This window comes from Mytilus trossulus, chromosome 10 (genome assembly GCF_036588685.1).
Source record: "Mytilus trossulus isolate FHL-02 chromosome 10, PNRI_Mtr1.1.1.hap1, whole genome shotgun sequence".
Lineage (NCBI taxonomy): Eukaryota > Metazoa > Mollusca > Bivalvia > Mytilida > Mytilidae > Mytilus > Mytilus trossulus.
Window position 1 is genome coordinate 282,044 of NC_086382.1, and position 20,941 is coordinate 302,984.

Genomic DNA, 20,941 nt, shown 5'->3' on the forward strand with positions numbered 1-20,941 from the left:
CTCTTCCCTAGGTTTTTTCAAGTGAATACTTTAAAATTGACTAGATATATAAATGAAATAGAAATTAAAACAGTTCTTCTTTATCTTTAAAAGTCTGATATTATGATTATAACTTTAATAGTTCTGAGTATTAATTAATGTTCATATAGCACCTTATGAAAAATAAAATGAATACTGTCTTATGTGAATACTGTTCGGTTTTGTCTATTCTAAGTCACTAATTCACTAACTACGTTTACTACGAGATATAATTAACACTACACTAAAAATACGGAAACCCTAAAGGTTTCAACTGATGCACGTGGGATTATTATGCCCACAACACTGTGCGTCAATTATATATAAAATCTTTCAACTTGTTGGATTTCCTTTCCCTTGTTGGATAACGCTTTACTGGTGTTGTTGGTTGATTAGATTTGTGTTCTTCAGATTTTTGTGGACGGTGTTCATTTTCTGTTGGGTTGACATGTTCACTACTTATATGATTGTCCAATGTAGTTTGTTCTGAAATTGATTGTTCAGTGTTAGTAATGTTTGAATCGATAATTTGATCGGCATGTCTTCTCCATATTGTTGTAGGATCGATTTGTACTTGATACGACACAGGTCCAGTTTTCGTTGATATCGTCCCTGGTGTCCATTTATTTTTGTTCCGGTAATCACGGACTACAACTGATTGTCCATCATTAAATTCACGTTGGTAAGTTTTTCTACGGTCACACATTTCCTCCTGTTTAGTTTGAACTTGGTTTTCAATGTTCGGTCTTAAAAGATTCATCCTTGTTTTCAAATCTCTTCCAATCATAAGTTTTGCTGGAGTTTCATTCGTTGTACTGTGTTTAGTGCTGCGGTATGCTAACAAAAACTGTGCTAGTTTTTTCGAAACGGTTCCTGAATCATTTGAACTAGATTTCATAGCTTGCTTAAAAGTTTGCACAAAACGTTCTGCTAAACCATTTGTCGATGGATGATATGGCGCACTTCTGATGTGTTTAATACCATTTAATTGCATGAAATTTTCAAATTCCTGTGATGTAAATTGTGGTCCATTGTCACTCACAATACGTGATGGTATTCCGTTCCTTGAGAAGATTGTTCGCAAAACATTGATTGTACTTTCTGATGTAATGTTTTTCATTTTTATTACTTCTGGCCACTTTGAATGTGCGTCAACCATGATAAGAAACATATACCCTAAAAATGGTCCTGCAAAATCAATATGAACTCTGTCCCATGGCTTGCTTGGCCATTCCCACGCATTAAGCGGTGCTCCTTTCGGGGAGTTTTGATTTAGTTGACATCCATTACAGGCTTTTGCCAACTTTTCAATATCCTGGTCGATTCCTGGCCACCATACAAAACTTCGGGCCAATGCTTTCATTTTAACGACACCAAGATGTCCTTCATGGATCTGTCCTAATACCTGACTACGAAGTTTATTAGGAATTATCACTCTTACGCCCCACATAAGGCATCCTTGATGTACTGTCAGTTCATTTCACCTAGAATAATATGGCGCATATTCACCATCTTTGTGAATATTGTTCCAGCCATCCTGTGTGAAGGTAGTTATAAGTCCCAAAACACGGTCATTTCTTGTTTCCTGCTGAACTTGTTTGTTCGAAACGGGAATTGCTTCCATTTGAGCAATATGGAAAGATTCCACCATTTTCAACGAAGTGTCTACTTCAGTACTTTTTAGTGGAAGTCTAGATAACGAGTCTGCGTTTGCATGTTTAGCAGTTCCTCGGAATTCGATCTCATATTCATATCCTGACAAGAAAAGTGAATATCTTTGCAAACGAGCTGACGCTGTAACTGATACTCCTTTCTGAGGGTTGAATATATATATTAATGGCTGATGGTCTGTGATCAATTTGAATTTTCGCCCGTATAGGTAGGAATGGAATTTCTTAATTCCCCAAATTATTCCTAACGCTTCCTTGTCTATTTGCGAATAATTTTTCTCTGCTGGTGCTAGTGATCTAGAGGCGAAAGCTATCGGTCTGTCTGATCCATTTGGATATCGATGAGATATGACGGCACCCAAACCATAAGGTGATGCGTCACATGCTAGAGTGACAGGTAACTCTGGATTAAAATGTGTCAATATCATATCTGAGGTGACTAAGTCTTTCACCTTGTCGAACGCCTCTTGGCATTCCTTTGTCCACCTCCATGTTATATCTTTACGCAGAAGATTATGTAGAGGACTTAACGTCGCTGATAGGTCTGGTAAAAACTTGGCATAGTAATTTATCAATCCTAAAATAGACTTAAGCTGAGACACATTTTCCGGTGCTGGAGCGTTCCTTATTGCTTCAATTTTGTCTGGTGTTTTGTGGAGTCCATGTTTGTCGATAACATGTCCACAAAATGTTACACTGTCCTTAAAAAATTCACATTTGTCTATATTAGCCTTTAGTCCATACTGACTTAGTCTTTTCAGTACAGACTCTAAATTGTGCAAATGTTCTTCGTCTGTCGATCCTGTAATTATCATGTCATCCAATAAACATTGAGTTCCAGGAATTCCATTTAATATTTGTTCAATAGTTCTCTGCCATATTGCAGGAGCTGATGCAATTCCAAACGCCATACGGTTATAGCGGTATAGTCCACGGTGAGTGTTTATAGTTAGTAAGTCTTTACAGTCTTCATCTACTTCAAGTTGTAAATAGGCTTGCTTTAAGTCCATATTTGTAAATTGTATTCCTCTATTCAAATTTGCAAACATGTCATCAATTTTTGGAAGCGGGTATTGATCAACATTTAACATGGGATTTAACGTAACCTTGAAATCTCCACATATTCTTACATTTCCATTTTTCTTTATTACTGGAACTATAGGTGTAGCCCATTTACTGTGTTGAACTTTATTCAATGTTCCTTCTTTTTCTAATCTGTCCAATTCAGCTTCTACTTTTGCACGCAAAGAAAACGGCACAGTTCTAGCTTTAATATACTTTGGACTGCTGTTGTCTTTTAGAGACAATTTGGCTTTTATTCCCTTTATTGTTCCTAGTTCATCTTTAAATACATCTTTGTATTTATTTTGTAAATCTTTGATTACTTCCCCTGTTTTCTTTTGATTTATACCATGAACCTCCCTAATTTCATTCCAGTCAAGTTTAATATGCTTTAGCCATTCCCTTCCGAACAAAGGCGGTCCTCCTTTAGGTACTACATATAGTGGCAACACATTTGTTTCTCCTTTATAATGGACTTTAACATTTGCACACCCTAAAGGTTTTATACTTTCTCCTGAGTAAGTTTGTAATGTAATTGTAGCTTCGACTAGTTTAACATGACCTAGCCTCTTTGAAAAATCTGCCTGTGATATGACCGATACTGCTGATCCAGTGTCGAGCTCCATTTTAAGCGTTACTCCTTCAACCGTAGGTTTTAACCACATGACATCTTTTGACGATTTACCGTTATTAATTTCAAATGTTTCTAGACTAGCGATACAGTTATCACTATCATAATCTTCCTCTAAAGCATGTACGGATTTCTTGTTTTCAAATTTTCTTGATTGAGGTTTCTTATTAGATTTTGACATGCAGGCTTTCTTTATGTGGCCTGTTTTGTTACAGTTGTGACAGATTGCGTTCTTGAATTTGCAATCGAAAGGTGAGTGTCCTGTGTTGTTACACCTGTAACAGCGAGAGTTCCCTTTGTTATGCTGTGGTTGAAATTTAGATTTTCTTGCACTCATTTTGTTTACCCCCTCAGTTCTATGTTTTGCTTGTAATTCGGTTGCATCTTTGGATGCGGTCTCCATAGCCACACCAATATCTACTGCTTTATCATATGTCAAGTCTTTTTCTGACAATAACCTTTTCTGAATGTTCGGGTTTTTAAGGCCACAAACTATCCTGTCTCTTAACTTTTCTTTGAGGTCTGCATTAAAACCACAATGCAGTGAGAGTTTTCGTAATTGTGCAACATAATCTTGTATTGATTCCCCCTCTTTTTGGTCCCTTTTATCAAATCTGAATCGTTCTGATGCTTGTAGCGGTTTGGGAGCTAAATGATCCTTTAATAGCTTAACTAATACGTCGAATGTTTTCTCTGATGGTTTGTCCGGAAATGTTAAGTCCCTCAACAACGAGTATAGTTTCCCCCCTATCAGGCAAAGTAGGGCAGGAACCTTTTTGTTTCCGTCGATTTCATTTGCGACAAAATATTGGTCTAATCGTTCAACATACGAGTCCCAGGGTTCAATTGTTTCATCAAATGGGTCAATTTTCCCTATCAAACCAAATGCTGCCATGATGTATGTGATGTACCGCAGATTCCTTTGTTTGGAACACACGTGGAGTCGAACAAAGAATCGGGCTTATCAATTCGGTATTTAGCTATTTTCATGCAAATGTTCAGTGTTTGCTTCGATTTTACCAATGTCTATACGTTTGTTTCATATTGTGTAATGTTCATTGTTGCTGTGGTTCGTTCTCGTCGCCAGTTGTTACGTATTGGCCGAGGGGGAGATGTAAAGCATCAAGCAACCATTGTTTACATTTAGGAACTACTTTAATCAAGTATGTGTGTAATTAACAATAACATATTCATACGCGTGGCGTAACTAAATAAGAAGTCAATGACGGATATAACATTTGCGTACAACTATATTCTGTCTGGAAGCATGGCAAATAATTAGATTTTAAAATTTCAGGCAATAACTTAATGCATAGGCGTTAGCCTATTGCATAGGATATGTAAACAAGTCTGAACAAGTCTGAACAAATCTACGAGTGCGTTGGATAATAACTCTCAGTTTAAGCCGTGTGCATGCAAAACATATGTCTTGGGAGAGGGTCTATATACAGAACAAACAAGACGTTCCAAAAGACTAAACATTGAAAGAATATATTTTAACAAAACGCATTTGTCAAGCAGTTCGAACAACTCATGCTCTTTAACACTGCTGACTGCCATGGTTATTGCAAAATAAACAGATCATCCAATGGAAGTCGATCTTGATAATTAATACAAAACCAAACAGAAAACAATAACGTGCGGAAAATATAGTATATTCCGCAAATATATAATGTGCAAAAGTTTGGTACGCCATATCCGGATTTCGACAAATAATGTATCTTTAGTGATGTCAGGAATCAAACGGTAATTGGAAGGCCATTTGATTTAATTGGGAATCGAAATAGGATGAACATATATATATGTGTTGTCATTTTTGAATAGAAATTCAGGTGACAGTATACCCATTTTAAAATAAGATGTGGCACATTGCCAATTAGACAACTCTCCATCCAAGACCCACGATAGTACGAATGTAGGACAAAAAGTTAGGCAAAAAGTCACAATTCAGTGTTGAGATATTTTTCTTTGAACAAGAAAACAAAAAATGTTCTTGAACTATTATATATAAAGCAACTTACATGTAGTTATTAAAATGTATTCAATAAATATTATAAATTATCAAATATTATGAAAACAAAATGTTAAAGTGGCTTGGTATTTAATTCTCTCGCACCTTTTATAACTTGCTTTTAAATGTATGGTTTTGCTTATTGTCGAAGGCTTTATGTTGACATCTACGTCGTTTGATATCGGATGGATCATTACAGTTGGCTGCATCTACTTATAACATATTGTTACATTATATCTGCGTTCATATGTCCTTTTGTGTTTCAAAAGAAACTACATTGTGGGAACGGAACTGTACGCTTTTCTAATATCTTGGTCATTCGAGAGACTGTCAAGCGGGGCTCCGACATTTGAAAAATAACAAGTTGCTTGACGAAAACTTTGATGAAATCTAATGTTACTATTTAACGTTTCTGCTTCAAGTATATGGTAGCTAAAACACTCTATATGGAAATATGAACCAAAATAAATAATAATAAAAAAATATATATGCATCCAAACGTTTTCCGTAGAATGGAGGAGCTCTGAGTAAAACAATCAAACTGTCACAGAGCAGCGATCAAAAATGTCAAATAACCATCGATAAACCAATCATTGCTACCAGAATTTACACATGTACTTTTTCAGATATATATAGTCTTACCTGTCTTCAGGTTTCAAAGCCATTGTCTTCGTAGAAATCCAACTATATCCGTTTTCTTAATGTCGGATATTTAAGTTGTCTGTACAATCGCTTGCGCATTCACTGTACAATCACTTGGAGATTTCCTGTTCAATTGATAGGCCCACTTTTACTTTAACACCACTGTCTAAGGTTAGGAGAGGGTTGGGATCCCGTTCACATGTTTAACCCAGCCAAATTCTGTATGTGTGTGCCTGTCCTAAATCATGAACCTATGGTATGATCTTTTCTAATTTAAATGCCAAATTATATTTTTTATCACAATTTCACGGTCCACTGAACATAGAAAAGGATAATGGGAGTGGGGCATCCGTGTACTATGAACGCATTCTTGTTTTCACATGAATTAATCCGTTAGTTTTCTAATTTTAATTTTTTTACTAGTTTCATTTCGGGGCCTTTTACAGCTGACTATGAAATATGGGCTTTGCTTATTGTTGAAGGCCTACGGTGACCTATAGTTGTTAAGGTGGTACCAAACACTTTCACTATAATTAATTTGGCTCGTTAAATTTTCATAAAATTTTGTCAAAGTACTTACTTCGATTCTTGTACAAAAATATAAAAGTTTCAAAAATTTTAAACCAACCGTTTTGTCAGAAAAATTACACTGGTTATATAGCAGTTTGACAAACACAAATTTTCATCATTGAGAAGCTTGATATCCTTTTTACAACACAACATAATTAAAACGCTTAGCTGACTTTACAGAGTTATCTCCCTGTAGCAATCATAACATAACTTCTTTTTTTATATCTATCATGCATTTCATTGGTTATTCCTTGACTGTTCTGTAATATTCATCTATGGTATTTGAAATGAAAATGAGCATAAACTCAGTCATTTTGCCAACCAAGATTATATCAAGGTGTCTATATTAGGTACAAAAACAAAATTCGTACAATAAGTATACAAGACAAAATAAAAGGACAGTACAAATGTAAATATATCATTAAATGAGAATAATACAAACTAAATATTTATATATTAGATACCGAAAAGGTGACTAGAGGTTCTGGAAGGTCAAGCATATTTGAAGTTAACATAAATTATAATAATTTACTAGCATTTTTTTTAAATATATACGTATTTGATCAATACAACAAAGAATGATTTATAACGGGATCGGGGTATTCTTTCTTGGTCGGAAGGAATTCGTGGTAGTTATTCACGGAACAAAAAAAGACATGTATAGATCAATTAACATGATATTAAAATATGAAGATGTGGTAAAATTGCAAATGAGATGTCTGTTTATTACAAGCTATATTTACTGATGGAAAAAGCTCGTACGCAAATTATCCACTGAGACCACGTGGTTAACGTTTCAACCCCAAACATAAGATTTCAGACCAAGTTGACTTTCAACAAGTAAACTTGCAAAATATTTCCAAAGCAAGTGTATTTGTGAAAAGTTCACTTAGTTAAATACAAACAATACAAGTATACTTTCAGTAAATGAGAAAGGAAAGGTGAGAAACGACTCGACATGTAAACATTATTAGCAAGGAAAGTGAATAAAAACAACACTACAAGATGAGAATGAACATTTTGTTCACTTTGTTAATATAAACTTGTTCAGAAGAAGTTAATAAGTGCACGTTCGGAAAGTCGGAAAGTTTAGAAAACAACTAAACAAGTACACAAAATAAAGTATACAAGAAGTGTTGCAATGCTACTATCACACTATTTGTATGGTACAAGTATGGAAGCTTATAATAGTCACGAGTTGATCAGTTCTCAGCTCAACTTGTTGACATAATTAAGTGGTAAAGTTGCATTATATCCAACCTTGTGAACTTGATAGTGTGTACTTGTTTAGTTATTTTCTAAACTTTCCGAATTTCAGAAAGTATACTTGTTAACTTCTTTTGAACAAGTTGACCTTGACAAAGTGAATAAAAAGTATAGACTCGCCTTGTGTACATGGTATTTGTTCACTTGTAACATACAACTAGTCTGATAGTAGCATTGCAACACATCTTGTATACTTCATTTTGTGTACTTGTTTAGTTGTTTTCTAAACTTTCCGACTTTCCGAAAGTGCAATTGTTAACTTCTTCTAAACAAGTCTATATCAACAAAGTGAACAAAATATTTATTCTCATCTTGTGGTGTTGTTGTTGTTCACTTTCCTTGCTAAGAAGGTTTACTTGTCGAGTTGTTTCTCATCTTTCTCATTTACTGAAAGTATACTTGTATTGTTTGTATCTAACTAAGTGTACTTTTCACAAATACACTTGCTTTGGAAATGTTGCAAGTTTACTTGTTGAAAGTCAACTTGGTCTGAAATCTGTCGACAGGGCTTGATGCTTTATCCACGTGGTCTCAATAACTTAATGCCTAGGCGTTAGCCTAGGATATGCAAACAAGTCTATGTTGAAGACAACGTTCAAACCTACGAGGGTGTTGGATAAAAACTCTCTTTATACATGTGCATGCAAAACATATTTCTTGGGAGAGGGTCTAAATACAAAACAAACAACACTTTCCAAAAAGACTAAACAGTGAAAGAATATATTTTAACAAAACGCATTTAACTAGCAGTTCGAACAACTTATGTTCTTTAACACTGCTGACTGCCATGGTTATTGAAAAATAAACAGATCATCCAATGGATTAAAGACGATCTAAATAATTAATTTAATACTAAACAGAAAACAATAACGTGCGGAAAATATTTATGAAATCCACAAATATGATGTGCAAAAGTTTGGTACACCGTATCGGGATTTCGACAAATAATGTCTCTTCAGTGATTTTAGGAATGAAAACGGTAATAGCTGGAAGGCATTGTAATTTAATTTGGGGTCGAAATAGGATGAACACACATATATATGTATGTATATATGTATAGTCATTTTTGGATAGAAATTCAAGTGACAGTATACCCATTTTAAAATAAGATATGGCACATTGCCAATGAGACAACTCTCCATCCAAGACCAATGATAGTACGAATGTCGGACAAAATGTTAGACAAAAAGTCACAATTCAGTGTTGAGATTTTTTTCTTTGAACAAGAAAAAACACAGTTCTTCAACTATTATATACGTACGGATGTCGAACGTACATCCAACGGACGAGTACCGCATAAAACGGACACCTAACAGAAGCGTACCGGTTTAAACGAATGAAATAGATTTACGGAAAAATCAAAGGCGACTATAATAGTACATGTAAACCGCATAAATATTCAAAATGTTTCTGTGTTACTGGTTTTGGTTTGGTCTTCAAAATTCCACCAAAGGGCAGTGTCTTGCCTGAATAAGAGCTGCTTGATTGTGTAGACGTGCCTTTACTCTAAGATCGATTATGAATAAAAAGAAGTCATGAACCTTAACAGTCTGACATACCAACAATTGACATTTCTGACGCGAAATTTTAAATTGACATTTATCCGTTTCAGATCCGTTCATCGTCCGTTTTATCCGTTATACGTCTGGTATGAGTCCGTTTCTCACCCGTTCAACGTCCGTTTTATCCGTTAAACGTCGTGTAGAAAACCGTTGGTGAATTTACGGATGTATAATGGACACGTCGGACACGTAACGGATACAAAACTGAAACGAAACGGACGAGTACCATACAAAACGGACACCTAACAGACGTTCAACGAACATTTTATTCGTTTGACGTCCGTTCGAAGTTTTGAACATGCTCAAAGTTTTCCACCGGACAGAATGGACGGATAAAATGTACGCTAAACGGACATGCAACGGATATGGACGGACGTCTAATGGATAAGTACGGACGTCAAACGGACATGAACGGATTGAAAACAATTATCCGTTAAGCGTCCGTTCGAGCTATTCGGTAAGGTGTGACAGAGGCTTATTCAATACATATTATAAATTATCAAATATTATGAAAACAAAATGTTAAAGTGGCTAGGTATTTAATTCTGTAGCACCTTTTATAACTTGCTTAAATGTATGGTTTTGCTCATTGTCGAATGCTTTATTGTGACATCTACGTCGTTTGATCTCGGGTGGATAGTTGTCTCATTGGCAATCATTACAGTTGTCTGCATCTACTTATAACATATAGCTACATTGTATGTGCGTTCATATGTCCTTTTGTGTTTCAAAAGAATCTACAGTGTGGGAACGGAACTGTACGCTTTTCTAATATCTTGGTCATTCGGGAGACTGTCAAGAGGGGCTCCGACATTTAAAAAATGACAAGTTGTTTGGTGAAGACTTTGATGAAATCTGATGTTACTACTGAACGCTTCTGCTTAAGTTTTTGTTAGCTTTAACATTCTATATGGAAATATGAACCAAATGAATAATAATAAAAATATATATGCATCCAAACGTTTTCCGTAGAATGGAGGAGTTCTTAGTAAAATAATCAAAACTGTCACAGAGCAGCGATGAAAAATGACAAATAACCATCGGCAAACCAATCATTGCTACCAGAATTAACACATGTACCTTTTCATATATATAATCTTACCTGTCTGAAAGTTTCAAGGCTATTGTCTTAGTTGAAATCCAACTATATCCGTTCTCAATGTCGAATATTTCAGTTGACTGTACAAACGCTTGCGCATTCACTGTACATTCATTCGGAGCTTTCCTCTGCAATTGATAGGCACAATTTTACCCTAACACTACTGATCCCGTTCACATGTTTAACCAAACCACGTTCTGTATGTGTGTGCCTGTCCTAAGTCATGAGTTTGTAATTCAGTGGTTGTCGTTTGTTATAATTGTATTTGTTTTTCGTTATTTTTATGGCCCCGCAACGAAGTTGTCGGTACCATTAAGTTTTACCAATGTCCCAAATCCGTAATTCCGATATTCCGTCATTCCGTTATTCCGTCATTCCGCAATAAACCATTATACGGATATTTTTTTCTAAACGCCTTCAGATATTGGGCTGATTTTTTGGTATGTAAATAAACCATGATGAGTTACAGATCAAGTTTAAGATTAGTTCCGCTCCACTAATGTTTGCCGACATTACAGGCTTTGGACTTTGAGAAATTGTTGAAAATCACAGTTATACAGACTTTCTTTCTAAACGACTTCAGATATTGGGCTGATTTTTTTTAAATGTGAGTTAACCATGATGAGTTACAGATCTAGTTTAAGTTTCGTTCCACCTTGCTAAGTTTTGCTGAATTTACAGGATTTGGACTTTGATAAATTATTGAAAATCATAGTAATACGGATTTTTTTTTTCTATACTCCTCCAGATTTTGAGATGATTTTTGATATGTGAGACTACAATCATGTTTGTGTCCACATGTGTTATTGAAATTGCAGATTTTTCAACTTTTCGGGACGGGGCCATTCGTGTCACTTTGACACATCTAGTTTTTACATAAATTAATCCGTTAGTTTTTCTTGTATGATTTTTTTAAAACTAGTTTCATTTCGGGGCCTTTTACAGCTGACTATGAAATATGGGTTTTGCTTATTGTGGAGAGTTGTCTAATGGGCAATTATACCATATCTTCTTTTTATTATATTTATCATGCATTTTATTGGTTATTCTTCATCTTCGCTAGCCAAGGATTACGATCCACTCCCGCTCTCGTGAACACTCCCGCTCTCTTCACGAGGGCGGGAGTGGATCGTAACCCTTGGCTAGCGAAGATGGTTATTCCTTGACTGTTCTGTAATATTCATCTATGGTATTTGAAATGAAAATGAGCACAAACTCAGTCATTTTGCCAAATAAGATTATATCAAAGTGTCTATATTAGATACAAAAACAAAATTCGTACAATAAGTATACAAGACAAAATAAAAGGACAGTACAAATGTAAAAAAATCTTCAAATGGGTCATTTTCAAAAAATGTCGAATTTTGAAAATGAAAAATTTATTAAAAGTTACTTATTCAAACAACCCTCTACATAAGCAAATCAAAACAAACAGTACTTTAAGAACATATTAAAAAATGTTATCTAAATGATGTCATACAAGAATATCTTCAAACATTTTTTGATCGGTGGTACAATATTTTGTCTATCCTGTTACCATTTTCAAAAGAAATTTTGGGTAATTTAGATAAAATGTTAAGCTTGTTTTACGTAGCCAATTAGATGGTTTTAAAGAGAATAAACTTCTACAACTTTGTGGAATTTTGAATCCTCGATGCTCTTCAACTTTGTACTTGTTTGGGTTTATAATTATTTTTGATTTGAGCGTCACTGGTGAGTCTTATGTAGACGAAACGCGCGTCTGGCGTACTAAATTTAAATCCTGGTACCTTTGATAACTATTCTATATATATTTTCATTCTGTAAAATAATAGATTATTTGCCAATTTTCTAGGTTGTACTGAAAAATGCCTCTAAAAATTGGTTTTCAAAGGTTGTACAAATTACCACCACTAATCATAAATGCAAGTCTAAGATAGCAATTTAAATTGTTCGGCATTTTTTACACTTTCAAATCAACCCAACATCAAGTAAATCCTTCATAAGTTAGTTTACTTTTCTCTTTATTTCGTTGGTAACAAGAACGTACGTTTCTGATATATCACGATATATAAAGTCTATCCTGTTACCGATATCAGTATTGCACCTGCAAATGCTTAATTGTTTACAGTGAAGAGAAAATGAACATATTTTGATTTCTACTAAGACAATGGCTGTAGACTTTCAAACAAGCAAAACTAAATATCAAAAAAGGTACATGTGAAAATTCTGGTAGCAATGATTGGGTTTTCGGTGGTTATTTGACATTTTTGATCATTCTACTCGGAGCTCCTCCATTCTACGGAAAACGTTTAGATGCATATATATATATATATTTAGCTGATCTGTAACAATAACATCTTCATGCCTTATATATCATGTACTGTAGTACGCCGCTAGATTAAAACCGACGTGGAAAGGTAACACATGACCAGCGAAAGCTCTTTTTTTGAGAGCCCAGGTGGTCGTGTGGTCTAGCGGGACGGCTGCAGTGCAGGCGATTTGGTGACACGATATCACAGTAGCATGGGTTCGAATCCCGGCGAGGGAAGAACCAAAAATTTGCGAAAGCAAATTTACAGATCTAACATTGTTGGGTTGATGTTTAGATAAGTTGTATATATATATATATATATTTAATTATTTATTTGGTTCATATTTCCATATAGAATGTTTTAGCTACTAAAAACTTCACGGGCATTGCATTTTGTTAAAATATATACTTTCACTGTTTAGTCTTTTGGAAAGTATTGTTTGTTTTGTATTTAGACCCTCTAAAAATATGTTTTGCATGCATACGTATAAAAAGTGAAAGTTTTTATTCAACGTCCTCGTAGGTTTGAACGTTGTCTTCAATTTAGACTTGTTTACATATACTAGGCAATAGGCTAACGCCTAGGCATTAAGTTATTGCCTGAAATTTTAAATTTAATTATTTGCCATGCTTCAAGACAGGATAGAGTTATACGCAAAATATCCACTGAGACCACGTGGTTAAAGTATCAAGCCCTGCCGACAGATTTCAGACCAAGTTGACTTTCAACAAGTAAACTTGCAACATTTCCAAAGCAAGTGCGTTTGTGAAAAGTATACTTAGTTAGATACAAACAATACAAGTATACTTTCAGTAAATGAGAAAGGTGAGAAACAACTCGACAAGAAAACCTTCTAAGCAAGGAAAGTGAACAAAAATAACACCACAAGATGAGAATAAATATTTTGTTCACTTTGTTGATATAAACTTGTTCAGAAGAAGTTAACAAGTGCACTTTCTGAAAGTCGGAAAGTTAAGAAAACAACTAAACAAGTACACAAAAAAAAATATCAAGATATGTTGCAATGCTACTAGCACACTAGTTGTATGGTATAAGTGAACAAAGACCATGCACACAAGGAGAGTCTATACTTTTTGTTCACTTTGTCAAAGTCAACTTGTTCAGAAGAAGTTAACAAGTACACTTTCTGAAAGTCGGAAAGTTTAGAAAATAACTAAACAAGTACACACTACCAAGTACACAAGGTTGGATATAATGCAACTTTACCACTTATTTATGTCAACAAGTTGAGCTGAGAACTGTTCAACTCGTGACTATTATAAGCTTCCATAGTAAACAATATATAAGGGTTGAAACAATGTATACGATGTTATCACAACATCGTGTTAACATTGTATACATCGCGATGTGAACAATGTTAACACAATTTATTTTCTAGATTGTATACATCGCGATGTTAACGATGTCAACGATGTAAACAATATATAAGGGTTCAAACAATGTAAACAATGTTGACACAATATCGTGTTAGCATTGTAGATGTTGCGATGTTTACAATATTTATTAATCATCGTGCACTGGACATGAATGCATGTGTCTCTTTTGGACCCCACAATGCTTCTTTTGGGTTTGAGTTGCTAAAAAAAAGAGGGGGGGGGGGGGGCTTCCGTGTAGGTCAAAGAATTTGTTCTCATCTTGATTCAAAAACCTTATTTATTTTTTTGAACAACCAAAAAACATTTTTTATTTAAAGTTGAGTGTTGAATTTTATAATTTTTTATCAAAAAATATTGTGATAACTCCTTCCTGAAAAGAAAAAAATGTTTAGATCTATATTGTGCATGTCTGTTTGAGATCCACTTCATAAGACCAATGATTTCTATTATAATTTTCTTTTAATCTTTGGAATGGGCAACTAATAAGTTGTATGGCTGCTTACAGGTAAATCCGTATTTCTATTTGACAGTTGCGTGTATTTTGGGTGTGAAATACCTTAATTTTATGGGAAAATCCTGTCCATGTGTAATACTTATTATATATTCCAACAGATGACATTACACAAATTTTCGTCTGTTAAATGATTGCTTTGTATATAATAATAATTTGCCATTTATATAAATTACATTTGTGTACAATAATTATTTACCATATTAACATTGAATATTATGAATGTAGAATGAAATATGTATACAGAATGATTGGTTTAATCATTTAATAAATAAGCTTAAGGAATCAAAATTAGATTTTTTTTTTTAAACCAACATTTTTTTTTATATCAACACATACACTAGATTTCATAGCCATATTTGCATTTGTAAAACTACTTAGATACCCAAATTTTCAATTATTTTACATGCCTAACTTTTATATTTTTTGTACATTGTAAGTAGTGTAACTTAAAACAAAAGTATATTATGTAAAGAGAAATAAAGATTAAAGTTATACATGTATCATGAATATTGGTAATTTTTAAAACTCAGAACTGTCAAGTAAATTTAAGACAAAATTTAAAATGTTCAGAATATGTCAAGCCATACTGAGAAAAAATAAGAATGTCGAGAATATGTTGAGAAATTTCAAGACAGTATTTAAATGTCAAGAATTTGTCAAGAAATTTTAAGACCACATTCAGAATGTCAAGAATATGTCGAGTAAATTTCATACAAATTTGATATAAATGAAAATTTGTCAAGAAGAATTAAGACACAAGTCACACTTTTGGAGAATGTCGAGTACAAGTTCACGCAAATCAAGACAAAAACTGGTCTTTTCAGACTTTTTGACTTTTGTAGTGTATGTTATCTACAATCTGTCGATACCTGTAACTTTGCATTGCACAAGGTCATGTTTTTCTTAGGCTGTTTATGACGTCTTTACACTAAATTCATTGGATGTTGGATGTGTACGGGTTGATAGTTTAGTCTTAGATGCATGATTTTTTTATCAATTGTTAGTGGCTTTGAACTAGCTGTCAGATAACTGCGAGTACTGTATAATCTCTTCATTTTGTCTTTATGTGTCGGGATGTATAAGTGCCCGACCACGTCCACTTGTAGGTTTGTCCATCTGATGGGTTAAGCCTTTTTCAACTAATTTTTATAGTTTGTTCTTATGTTGTACTGTTATACCACTGTCCAAGGCTAGGGGAGGGTTGGGATCCCGCTAAATTTTTTAACCCCGACACATCACTTATGTATATGCCTGTCCCAATTTAGGAGCCTGTAATACAGCAGTTGTCGTTTGTTTATGTCTTACATATTTGTTTTTTGTTCATTTTTTTACATAAAGAAGGCCGTTTGTTTTCTCGTATGAATTTTTTACATTGTCTTATCAGGGTCTTTTATAGCTGACAATAAGGTATGGGTTTTGCTCATTGTTGAAGGACGTACGGTGACCTATTGTTGTAAATGTCTGTATCATTTTGGTCTTTTGTGGATAGTTGTCTCATTGGCAATCATACCACATCTTCTTTTTTATATACCTAAATTATATAACACCTCCTACAGGTTTTAACCAAGATCTCTGTATCTTCACAGGAAAAATTCACATTTGTTGAAGTTGTTCACCTGGTATTAAAGAATTGTTTGATAAATTTATTCTTTTTATTCCGAACTGGGGTAATTTTTGGGCAAATTTTATGAAATAGTATGTATAAACTCATTATGTTTGCTAACAATCCGTTTAAATTTAAATAATTTTATAAGAAGCATAAATTGTAACCATCTTTAGAAGTGTTTTCTATTAGGGAGTTTTTTAAAACAAAATCATGTTTTTACGATAAATATTTTTATATTTCAATATATCTTCTTTTTGTTTTTTATATCAAAGACCATTATCTTTAATTGTAAAAGTGGCAATCTGCGCATCCGGCCATTTCAGTATTCGATCTATTTTTCTTTCCATTTTAAACTCATTTTTGAGTTTTTTTCAATGTAAATCGAACAAAATTATAAATTATAATAGATTAAACTCCTAGACAGAAAAAAGACAAATTATAATTATGACTGAAACAATGCCACTTTATAACTTTATGCACAAATCGTCGGCAGCGAAAGCTGCCTTACATTTAAACTGAAGGAGGAGTAATCCGGAAACACTATGCACCTGTTGAAGACAAAACTTTACGACAAAAGAGATGATTTCAGCTGTCCAATTGTGAACTTTCCATTTCTACATGTAAGTAGCAACATTCCAGCAGCACCTGCATACGGGGTATATATCTCCCAATTGATACGATATTCCCGTGCTTGCATTTCCTATCATGATTTTCTTGATAGAGGGTTACTGCTCACAAGGAAGTTATTTAACCAAGAGTTCCAAATGGTAAAGTTGAAATCATCCCTTCGTAAATTTTACGGACGCCATCACGAGTTGGTTGACCGTTATGGAATAACCATTTCACAAATGATATCGGATATGTTCCTTACGTCGTAACTACAATCCCCTTCCTTTTCATGAATTTGACCTACCGAATTAGACTATTTACCGGATTTGTAATCACATAAGCAACACGACGGGTGCCGCATGTGGAGCAGGATCTGCTTACCCTTTCGGAGCACCTGAGAGCACCCCTAGTTTTTGGTGGGGTTCGTGTTGTTTATTCTTTAGTTTTCTATGTTGTGTCATTAGTACTATTGTTTTTCTGTTTGTCTTTTTCATTTTTAGCCATGGCGTTGTCAGTTTGTTTTGGATTTATGAGTTTGACTGTCCCTTTGGTATCTTTCGTCCCTCTTTTATACAAGTATATCAATAAAAATGACAAAGTTCAACAATCTCCCAAAAAAGCATATTTTAAAATTAAAACAAAACCACCCTCGCCACATTCACTTCTTCTGTACATGTATAGGTACAAACTGTGCGTTACTCGTCAGATCTATATAAAACACACGAAAAGCCAATACAGATGTAAATGGACCCATTGTTAACTGACAGTTAGTTCAAAGAAACATCTGATAAAAACGTATGTGTCTAGGTCTATTAAATCAATCATAAATTTTACTAATTCAACTTCCAATAAAAAGAGTAACAAAATAAATACCGAACTTCAAAGAAAATTTCTTACGGAAAGTCCCTTATTTAAAAAGTGGTACAATCAGTAGCTCAAACGAATGAAAAATGACTGTCATACTCCTGACGTGGTACAGGAATGTATATAGAAAATGATTGATTTAATCTTGCTTAAATTTTCTTTTGTATGGAAATCACATAGCATTCCATTATATAGACGCAGTATATGTGTAGGCAAAACAAACAGGTAATAGGTAAACATGTCAAACATTGTGGTACAGCAGTCAACATCATTTTATATCTTAATTTTATATCTTAATCACTATGAAAACAAACATATATTTCAACAATGAAAAACAAAATGGTATATCGGTAGTATGGAAAAAGCACATAAGCAAAAATGAAGACCCGAATACAACAAATGACCATAGCAAAATAATACTATGGCGGGATGTCAAAATATCGAGCAATACCAAAAGGATATTACCTAATATGAATAAACAGTAAAGATCAAAATATGTACAAAGACAAATAAAAGGAATAATATAACTGATAACACGTAATTTAGATGATGAACCTAAAATCTATACTTCCCGACGATCTATTTACTTTTGTAAGTTAAAAGCTTGATTTTGGCAGGTTTTATGGACCTCCTCCGTTCAAATTTTCCTATTTGCCAAATAAATTTTACCTTGATCTGCTCGACATAATTCATTCAGTTTTTTAAAATTACGAACAACCATTCAAAACTTCTAGATCCGCCCCTGAAGAATACGTTATCTATTTGTTATTTGTAAGTCTACATGTCTACTTGCACTTATCGAACCATTGACTTGATTTATTTAGTCATTAATAATTTATTACTGTATGGCAAAATGTAGTAATGTTATGAAATTTTGTTTTAAATAGATTTATTATCCGATGTATTTGCAATATTGTTTCATTTTACTTTCGTTTTCATTGTAATATTTACCCACACATTCATTTCCGGAAAATTCAAAAATTTATGGCTTATATAATATAGATATTAAATGCCTATATATATATGATATATATAGAAGCTAACCAAAGAATACGGAAGTAATGTAAGTACAAAAATGTAAATTAGATATTATATTTCATAGGCCAAAATATTTGAATGACTTTTACATAACACACACACACTGACTTTTAATAAGCTTGTGGTCTTTACTAGTAACAAAATCGTAAATATTTGTAACCATATTATCTTTACTTTCTGTAAATATCAATCGACAAACTCACTTTGTGCATGTTACTGCATAAGTCCTTCTATATGGCGGGTTGTGACATAAGAAAATTCATAAAATGCGTGTTAACATTTCAGCTTTTTTTTAAAACTTTTATTCCCATGTCAATGTATTAACCAACAGGATATTTAGTTGGAAAGCAGTCCTTAACTGCTAGTAGTCTGGTGTTATTTATGTATTATTGTCATTTTGTTTATTTTCATTGGTTGCATCTTCTGACATCAGACTCGGGCTTCTCTTGAACTGAATTTTAATTGAGATTTCACAAACATGTTTAACCCCGCCGCATTTTTGCGCCTGTCCTAAGTCAGGAGCCTCTGGCCTTTGTTAGTCTTTTATTATTTTAATTTTAGTTTCTTGTGTACAATTTGGAAATTAGTATGGCGTTCATTATCACTGAACTAGTATATATTTGTTAAGGGGTCAGCTGAAGCTCGCCTCCGGGTGCGGGAATTACTCGCTACATTGAAATTCTGTTGGTGACCTTCTGCTGTTGTGGTGTTTTTTCTATGGTCGGGTTGTTGTCTCTTTGGCACATTCCCCATTTCCATTCTCAATTTTATCTTAATTGTACCTGCCTTCTCAATTTCAAAAGAGTAAAGGGGTTGCCCGTATATAAAGAGCTCTGCAACTCAAATGGAATTGTTTGTTGGTATGAACAGAGACGTAGAATATAGAGGCATGCCCGAAGTGTTGATTGGATGCGTGTTGCATAACGTCCAGTTTCAAATATTTCATGCAAATTCAGGTCAATTCAATAAATAGATATATATGGGCGGGATTCGTCTGTCAAGTTGAACTGAAACTCTTCTGTCCAAATAGTGGTCCCTTATCTAGAGAAATATTCATCGAAAAGATATGATAAAACACAATCTTAAATTTGCAATCACATAATCACTATATACAAATACTCTAACTGAGAGGGACGACACGCGTTTTTCGGGATGTAGGGGGTGACAAATTGAGAATTGGGGATAAAGGGGTTAAAAAATAAGTCTAGGATTTAGATTGAAAAAAGAAGGAATTGTAATAAAATAACCAAAAAATTTGATTTGAGAATTGGCCAACCCCATGTCACCCCTCGAAACTGATTCCAATTGTAAGCAAACATGTATTAAATACACAGCATTAAAATGCAAATCACTATTCTAAATAAAAATAATGTCTTGTAAACATATAATATCTATATAATCATAAATACAAAACAAAATCAAATACCAAAACATGTGATGCAAAGTAACACGAATATCATCCGTTTTCTGAAACTTCGTGTCACCTTTCATCGCGCGTCTGGCGTACTCAAATATAATCCTGGTACCTTTAATAACTTTTTCGAGATCAGCTCCTGAAGAATGTAATGTGTATGTCTATTTACACTTATCCTCGTTATCTACGCATTGACCTGGTTTTTCTCGACATAAATCACTTTTTTGGTGTATATGGTGTATGTATGCTATGATATTTTATTTTTATTAATTTACCTATCCGAACTATTTTGAATTTTATATCCTTTTACTTTTGTTTTCATTGTAAAATTTATAGGCTCACATATATTTAAGTGACATTTTTACAAAACGTACACACACACTTGTTTTTAATAGTATATATATTTGGAACTACGTTATCTTTATTTTATGCAATACCGTAGTCTTACTAGGCAACGATCGCACTACGATCTGTGAAAAAAAATCCAAATTTCGATGATCGTAGTACGATCGTGTAGATTGCAGTAAGGTCGTATAACGGTCGTGGTGAGGTCTTCAAGATTGTGATGAGCGTGGCCAACTTTGAACATGTTTAAAACAATCTTGGTGTGGTCGTGTCGAAATCAGGTCATAGTAAGAGCGAAGTGAGAGCGCACTAAAATCGTAGTAAGATCA

General features: G+C 33.9%; 1 protein-coding gene across 1 annotated transcript; it reads right to left on the reverse strand.

Annotated features, from left to right (window-relative positions):
- Nucleotides 1-331: 331 nt before the first annotated feature.
- LOC134686450 (uncharacterized protein K02A2.6-like) lies at nt 332-1,468 on the reverse strand. The gene has a single exon (XM_063546114.1). The coding sequence runs from the start codon at nt 1,466-1,468 to the stop codon at nt 332-334; it is 1,137 nt and encodes a 378-aa protein (XP_063402184.1).
- Between the last annotated feature and the right edge of the window lie 19,473 nt (nt 1,469-20,941).

Excerpts from the sequence above, each read along its gene's own strand:
- LOC134686450 (XM_063546114.1), bottom strand. The coding sequence starts at position 1,468 with ATGTGGGGCGTAAGAGTGATAATTCCTAATAAACTTCGTAGTCAGGTA.